Source organism: Hakea prostrata, chromosome 8 (genome assembly GCF_041222555.1).
Source record: "Hakea prostrata isolate BN-2017 chromosome 8, UWA_Hpros_2, whole genome shotgun sequence".
NCBI lineage: Eukaryota > Viridiplantae > Streptophyta > Magnoliopsida > Proteales > Proteaceae > Hakea > Hakea prostrata.
The window spans coordinates 41,646,784-41,655,355 of NC_142607.1; the positions used below are offsets into that span (position 1 = coordinate 41,646,784).

Sequence of the window (8,572 nt, forward strand, 5' to 3'; positions counted from 1 at the left end):
AATGCAAGGAGGGCTAAGAATGGTGTACAGAGATAAAGTTCAAAGCCATTACCTTTTTGGTCTTATTACTTTTCTTGTAGAAAGCTGTCACTATTGTGATTAGAAAAAATATCTATATACATATCTTACCCAAAATCCATATGCATATCTTCATTTATGAAGAAGTAATTACATGACAACCAAAATTTGAAATTAAAATGGATTTGTTGCACTTTTTTTTTCATGTAATAAAGACTTCAATAAAGGTAAGGTTCCTTGCTATTTTTGACCATGAAAGCATTAACATCTATTGAAACACTAATTGATAATTTATGAAACTATTTTTGAATAAATTTAAGACCTTTAATGGGGTAGTGACCCATGTCTTCAAAAACAAATTGAGAATCTAAAGAGAACCAATGGTTACCAAAGTTACTACCCTTATGCATGTCTATTACGTGTCTTCCCAAGGTAAATTCACCTTTTGTAGTTGTAATCCAAAAGAGTTAGAAGGATGGCAACCCATGTAGAATTTCAAATCCAAACAAACAACTTATTAGTTTCTCCATTTCTGTTTCTGAATCTCCTTCCACTTGTCATTTTTCTCAGCTTATTTAACAACTAACCCGGAAGGAAGCTTTCAGTTACTGGCTTGTGAATAACAAAATATCACTTGGGAGATTTTGTCTTTCCGAATTGTAAGCATGAGAAAAAAATGGAGAGAAGCTAGAGAGAGAGAGAGAGACTTGGGTTTTTATCTTTCTGAATTGTAAATCTGAGAAAAAAATGGAGAGAAGCTAGAGAGAAGAGAGAGAGAGAGATTCCCAAAAATGAAAAGACAGTTTCAGAGAGCTAAGCCCTTATTGGAAGCATGGCTACCCATTAAGACAAGTGTTGAAAGATTAAATAAACCCATGGTTAAAACCTTCACCCTTCTTGGGTTAATTTTGAAACCTAGAACCCTCAAGCACTCTCTCTCTTTGAGCATAAACCCTTTCATCTCTCTCTCTTTCTTTTCTCTCTCTATTTGAGTGTGTGCTTTGGTAAACCAACTTATGTTTGCCAAATTAAAAAGAGAAAATACAGAAGAGAAGAGAGTGTAGAGAGAGAAGAGAGGAAATATATCATTTTATAAGACCCCACAAGGAAGAAGATACATTTTAGACGCCCAAAAAACGAGAAGAAATCTCCAAATGAAGAGGTCTTCTTCTTCTTGTTCTTCCTCTGGTTCATCACTAGAGATTCATCATTCATCATCATCTATCCCTCTTCCTCATCAACCTGCAATTACTCCTCTTGATCAGCAGCAGCAATCAAAGAGCAAACGCCCTAGAAGGATCAACCAACAGAGGCCAGCAAGATTCACTAACTCTGGAAAGAGAAGCTCCATTTACAGAGGAGTCACCAGGTTCTTTTTCTTTTTTTTTTCTTTCTTCTGTTCCAGTGATTTTCATTCATTTTTTCTGGGTTTTCTTCATCTGGGTATCGTCTAAATGTTCTTGCATGTCAATGTTGTTCATCATCACCATCATCAGGCATAGATGGACTGGTCGCTATGAAGCTCATCTCTGGGACAAGGGTTCATGGAATCCCATCCAAAACAAGAAGGGCCGACAAGGTGAAATCACTTCTACAGATCGAAATCTTCCTTTCTAATCTTTTAATAAATCTTTTCATTTATTTTAATTCTAATTCTTCCCTAATCTCTGATTTGATTTTTTTTCTTAATGTATCTGTGGGCTTTCTCTCTGCAAACCTCTTACGGTTGGCTATGCCACTTTTGTCTCCGCCATTAGTTTATTTGGGTGAGCAACTGCAAATCCTGACCTCTTGTGCATGACTTCTCTATCTTTCCCTTTTTAATTATTTCTTTCTCTTCTGTTCTTGTTCTTGCTAACATGAGCCATCAATCTTGGCGCATGTTGCCATCTCAAGCTCATGTGGGTTTTGATTGAAAAAGATTAAAAATCTGCAGGAGCTTATGATGATGAAGAAGCCGCAGCTCATACTTACGATCTTGCAGCTCTTAAGTACTGGGGTCCTGAAACAATCCTCAATTTTCCGGTAAATATTCAACAAAATTTCGATTTAACAGCACTAATTTTTTTTTAATATTTGTGATTTTTAATTGATTTTCATTTTAAAAAATAAAATGTAGTTTCCTACCTACAAAAAAGAGTATGAAGCAATGCAGAGTGTATCAAAGGAAGAATACTTGGCAATGCTGAGAAGGAAAAGCAGTGGCTTTGCCAGAGGTGTTTCTAAATATCGTGGAGTTGCCAGGTAATTTCATTTTATAATATATTTTTTTCGCCGGAATCTTGATTTTCCGGCGACTGATGGCTGACCTAACTCGCCGGATTCTTGTTCTTGACTAGGCACCATCACAATGGACGATGGGAAGCAAGGATCGGTCGTGTTCTTGGAAACAAGTATCTCTACTTGGGAACTTACAGTATACATTCTATTCTCTCTCTCTACTTTCTCACTCTAAACTCGCCGGCCGGCCGGCGAGGTGATTCGTTTGTCGTTTAGTGGGGGCGTATTGCGAAGGATTGAGGATCACATGTATGAGCCTTATGGGGGGAACACGTGTATATGCACACGTGGAGCTCCATGCAAAAAGTTATATATGAGGTTCTCAATCCAGCGCACGACACGTGTCACCAAGGGTTGGGCACGTGAGGGAAGGTTATTAGGGCTTGCTCCCATTCGATGGTTTGGATTGATGTTGATGTCGTGTGGGACCCACACATAACAAATCTTGTGGGTGATCCCACTTTTGTCAACATGATTCTACGGTCATTGATGAATCTGGATCTTCACCTTCAATGAATCCGGATCATCACCTTGTCAGGGGAGCACACGGTTTTACCACTACAAAATCGGTGGGCCCCACAGGTAAAAAATCCGATTACCCAACCCTGGGTCCCCCTGTAATTTGTGGTGGTAAAGCCCTGGGGAGCACACAACGGGTTGAGGATCCGGACTCATCATTGATTGGGTTTTGGAGGGCAGTTTTGACCGGAGTCAACTTTTTGGAGTATAGTTATGTAATGTATTATAGAATAAGAATTATATTTTCTGCATTTTAATATCTAGAATATATTATGAGAATGCATAACAAACACATCCTTTTCGATACCCCAAGGGGTAGCTCACTAGCTCATCTCATAATTAGAATTAAATTAAGAGGTGATAAGTTCAAATCTCCTCTCAAAACCTATCTTTTATGTGTCATGAAAGGGCATAAATAAGTCATTTGACCTCATGATATAACCCCCTACATGGCCCATTGAGCTTCCTGGGCTGGTCCGGATGAGCCATAGGTTGGTGACGACCCTGAAACCGGTTTGGCGAAACCGGTTGGTACTCTTAGGCCAGTATTAGACCCAATTAAGCAAGTTTTTTTACATTTGTAGTGTGTCCTTAGAGGTGGGTTTTTGGTTAATAGGTACCCAAGAAGAAGCAGCTGAAGCATATGATCTTGCAGCCTTGGAGTACAGAGGCTTGAATGCAGTGACCAATTTTGATGTTAGCCGTTACCTTAAACATTTAAAACCAAATTTACAAAGCCAGCTACAAGAACAGCAGATAGTGCATCTTCAGCAGCAACAAAGGCAACAGCAACAACAAGAAGAAGCCATCACCACCACCCCAGTCACTGAATCACAAGAAGTGGCCACTCCCCAAGCTCAGCTTCGCAGCCTCGCAACAACACCAGATTCTGGCAATCCCAATGATCACCATCACCATCAGAAACAGAATCAATCCAATGTGATGAACCTTCCCAAAGAAGAACACCCATGGGACCACCTCTATATCGAACCCGGGTGCCTCCCGGATCCCGGGATTAGCCTCGATGAAAAACCAAGCGAATTGCCGGAGTTATTCAATTATTCGGGTTTTGAAGAGAGCATAGATTTCTTCTTTGATGGTAGCAAGGAAGCTGGTGTAAGCTTGGATGCAATTTTTGAGAACTCTGATGGATCAGAGAGAGGTTACATGGTTGGTGAGGATAAAAAGAAAGTAGGGGAGAGTGGAGTGATGGGAGAAGGTTTGTCTTCTGCTTCAACAACCACATCGGTTGCATACCCATTTCCTATTACTATATGCACTTAAAAACTATATGTATGATCTGATCTGGGATGTGCAGGATTTGAGATCTAATCCTTTTTTGAGGTTCTGGGCTTTTGGGCTATTGGGATTGGGGATCTATGTGTGGCTGTGTTGGGGCTTGGGAGTGGGAAGCATGTTACTGGACATCCAAACTGGAATTGGAAAAACCAAAAGAAAGTTACAAAAAAGACATGAAAAAGGCTTAATGGGATCTAGGGTTTCTTCTCTCTTTTTTGTTTTTCTTGTTTTGTTTTATCTTTCTGTTTCTGAGGACTAGTGTAGCAAGTTTTACTTTAATGGAAAGTTTGTATTTAATTTTTATATTTTTTTAGTGATGATCCTCCTGTCACATGGTTTGTTTATTTATTTTTTGGTGTGGAATCGAATTTTTTCTGGCAAAGTCTCCCCTAGTCTGCAAATGCAGGCAATGATGTCAACATGCAAACTCATTTTTTCCCTGAAAGATCTGGTGTTTTGGTTATCTTTTAACCTGAAGAAATTTTTACCTAATTTCATGTAAAGCATATTTTTTTCTCTACATGTAGATTTTGGGGGCAGTTTTTTTTATGCAGTTTTATACCAATAACTTATACTATTTTGATCTTGACCTCGGAACTTCAATTGTGACTCTTCATGATGGGCCAGAATGTTTTTCTTTTCATTATGATGCGTCTAAGAATTGTCAAATCGTTGGAAGTCTGCAAAACAAAAGTCAGATGTAGGCTGATTCATGGGGTCAAAAAGTCACCTCTGATGACTAAGTCAATAAGAAAACCACCCAAGAGTTCTAACAAGTTGCAGAGCTTAATCGAAAGATAAAATAGAGCTTAATTGACACATAGAATGGAGGTAAACAATTTAGTTACCCATTTCATGTGTTTGTTATTAACTTATATAAGTCCTACCTTTTTACGAGTCCGGATCCTCACCCTGTCGGGGGAAGCACAGACTTCTCCCGACGGCTTCCCAACCACACAAACACGTGGGGCCCACAGATGAAAATTTGAAATTTTTTTTATTCTTTTCAAAAAATTGTTTTTCACCTGGGAGCCCCACGTATTTGTGTGGTTGGAAAGCTATCGGGGAGCAGTCTGTGCTCCCCCAACGGGATGAGGATCCGGACTCCTTTTTACTACTGACCGTTGGATTGACTAGCAAATGTTATCTTTAGCCATATGATCTTTGGGTTTAGGCCCCCACTTGCAAATTAATTACAATTTCTTACTCAAACACGATCGTCAATCCCGAGTTTATCAGGACTATGTTTCTTTCCTTAGTGGTCATATTCCTTCGAGTAATCCTTGGGTTGTTCGTTTGCATCGATTTCGTTACGCATGAACCAATCACTTCTGACCCGACCCAACTGACCTGCCGAATTCCAGTCCAACCCAGTTGGATCCATCGTCATTATTTGTACTCATCACATTCAATCTGCATTTTTCAGTAGGGGATGGAAAAAGGGCATGTAACGCTTCATGATGGGCTCACAGAATGTTTTCCTTTTCATTCAATCTGCATTCTTCAGTAGGGTATGGAACAAGGGCATGGAGATCAATCTCCAGTAGGCCTTTCAACCATTCTTTCTCAATATCGTTATCACCCATCAACCCCTTATATAGCTTAGTTCTGAAATTAATTGATGCATTGTTGACCTAATGTTTTAGGTAAAAGATTTCATGGAGTCACGATAGAAGTGAGAGGACCATAAACCTCTATCTTGACGGGAAAAAGTATCGAGCTCCTATGAAAGAGAGATTCAATGCAAGTTATCCCCCTGTACAAATCCTGCTTCCATTCTTTTATTTCAAAATAATAACTCACCTTTTACCATCATCTATTGGGTCTCCATTAATATTCTGTAGCAATCGAGTATATCAATCGTGAAACATGAGAACAAAATCAAGTGCCACCTCTAGATCTCCTCTAAGATGTCTGCTTCAAGAGCCTGTCAATAAGATCACCTACAATAAAACAAGCATTCCCACAATCTATATCTGTTACACTTCAAGCATGTGACTTCTGGACAAGCTCCAACATCTCTAGTTTTGCTAGGATAACTGTCCATACAAGAGAATCTGCAGTTAGCATCTGTTGTAGGGCTTTCATAGGTGAGAATTTACATTTTCTATGATCTAAACTACCTTTGAAATCAATTGTTGCCTGCTTATTGGTGCATGAAAAAGCCGAACCCCTTGGGAAGTAGCAGCAGCAGCATAAACTAAATCCAAAAGGGAGGATCATCAGGCAAGGTAAGCCTTTAATTGGTGCCATAGCCTCAAAGAAACATTATTATCAATCCAATTGATTCGTATCGAATGAATTGCAACATGCTGCAAAAGGGGAAAGAAGCTGAGGCATGCTAAAATGTTGGAAGCTATTATATAATCAGAAAAATTAAAAAGAAGCACAGGGAACTCCTAAACGAAATTCTACTTCAGCTACTGGAATGAAATCTATAATTGATAAAGCTGGATCTCAAACTTGCAGCACTTAAATATACATGCATAAAAATGATACAATTACATCAGACAATGAATTCCACATTTTCATGGAGATTGACCCATATCTATGGTTATGATCAACAAGAAGCTCAGAATCTTATTATATGGTCTACTTTACATAGATGATGAGTCCATGTTAAACACTTAAGAGGGGCAATTGATCCTAGTGGCACAGACACTTGGACCACAATATTAGATTTCTTTCTATTATTTGTCCCATATGTTCTTAGACAGGTGAACGTCAAGAATATGTCATAATCATATCCTCTCCAATAGAAAATCTTTTTAGGCAGCAATATACATTACTACTATAGAACAAGTGTAAAACTACTTATGCCAGGTCTATTGGGTTGGTCCAACTTCACAGAAAATGAAGATTTTCTGATGTCTACAGTTCACCTCCTAATTGAAGACAATTGTTCACAATATGAAAATTTCCAGAGCAGAAGTGAAAAGAAAAACAAATTTAGAGAAATTTCAATAGCTTATTCACAACAGATTGGATAAACCTCAAACTCTGTTGGTAGAATATGTGTGCAGAACATGATCCAGATCTGACAGCTGGGTCTCAAGCTATAGGGCATTCTCACTATAACTAGGAAAATAGAAACAACCTGAAAATTTCAGAATTGGTGCCCTTCAGGGTTAAGAACTCCAATCGATTCACAATCCATCTTGACAATTGAACAGAAAACTGAAATCAGGCCACAGTATCAAATGAAAAGGCAGAAATTTTCAGAGATGGATCAGAATTAGGAAACCAGGATATAATTCAAAGTTGAGAACTAGAATCTGAAAGTCAAGTAATAGAATGTACCTCAGTGAACTGACAGACTGCTCAGCTGCAATGTGGAAACCTTTTAGGGTCAGGCAACTCAAATCCTTATTAACGAACAAACTTAGTACTAGAATGAGCCTCAGCATTTATCATCCCATGATGTTTTATAAAAAATGTTCAGATTAAGTTGATACTAACCAAAGACCTCAAATAAGTATAATAATTTTAAAACAAGATGGGGGGGGGGGGGGGGGGATGTACCCAATGCACAAGGCTCCTGCCATTGTTAAGTCTCAGGAGGGCCACAAACACAGAATTCCCTTGTTTCGCAAAAAGGCTGTTCTTGACTCAAACCTGCAACCACTAAGGTCACAATGGAGCAACCTTACTATTGCACTGAGTTAAACCCTCAAATAAGCAAAACAGTTAGCTTAATAATAGCACCATGCTACTTATCATTGATAATTACATTGTAATGCATATGCATTCATGCATCTGTAACATTCATTTAGCCCTTTGGACCATAGGACACTGACTTCCAGGCTACAGAGATCCAGGATCAGATCCTCTTTTACGCAGATGCATAACAAATTAAAGTAAATATTAGGCCCATTCTGCAAATCATGTTTTGAACCAATGTGTGCAATGGTGCAATGCCTTATCTTCAAGTAGCAGGAATTTAAACAAAACCAGAGTCATGACAATTTCCCAACCTGATGGTTGAGGAAGCAGCGAGTTACAAAACAAGGTGCACAGTGGAAACTCACTCACTACTACACAGTTATCTGATCTTATCATGAAATGTCCCCATTGTTTTGTTTGAAATCTCTACATGTTTTCACTCCAGGTTTCTAGTATAAGCAACCCCAATACATACAGCAAGAACAAGGAAGAACGTGGAACAAATTTACACTCGAAAAATAGAAACACCTCACTTAAATACCTCATGTGCCTGAAAAGATCTACAAATCATGTGCAAAAATTTAAATCCAACTGCATCAAAAGAAGGAACAATACCATTTTAAAAAATTTGACTCAAGCAGCAGCCAGTAACTTGGCGAGTTAACTCTTCCATTCAATCTGTTTGAACTGACACATGGGGGGGGAAAACCAAAAGTTTCATCAGCCTAATGCTACTATAACCCCCAAAAAAAAAAAAAAAGAAAATAATAATAATAATAATAAATATAAAAAA

The 8,572-nt window shown here is 38.5% G+C and overlaps 1 protein-coding gene across 1 annotated transcript; it reads left to right on the forward strand.

Annotated features, from left to right (window-relative positions):
* The first annotated feature begins 1,012 nt into the window (after positions 1-1,012).
* LOC149007946 (ethylene-responsive transcription factor WRI1-like) lies at positions 1,013-4,484 on the forward strand. The gene is made up of 7 exons (XM_089166447.1): positions 1,013-1,387; positions 1,515-1,597; positions 1,776-1,784; positions 1,955-2,043; positions 2,138-2,262; positions 2,358-2,434; positions 3,434-4,484. Exons 1-7 carry the CDS (start codon positions 1,173-1,175, stop codon positions 4,099-4,101), a joined length of 1,266 nt encoding a protein of 421 aa, XP_089022573.1. The 5' UTR covers positions 1,013-1,172; the 3' UTR covers positions 4,102-4,484.
* Positions 4,485-8,572: the final 4,088 nt, after the last annotated feature.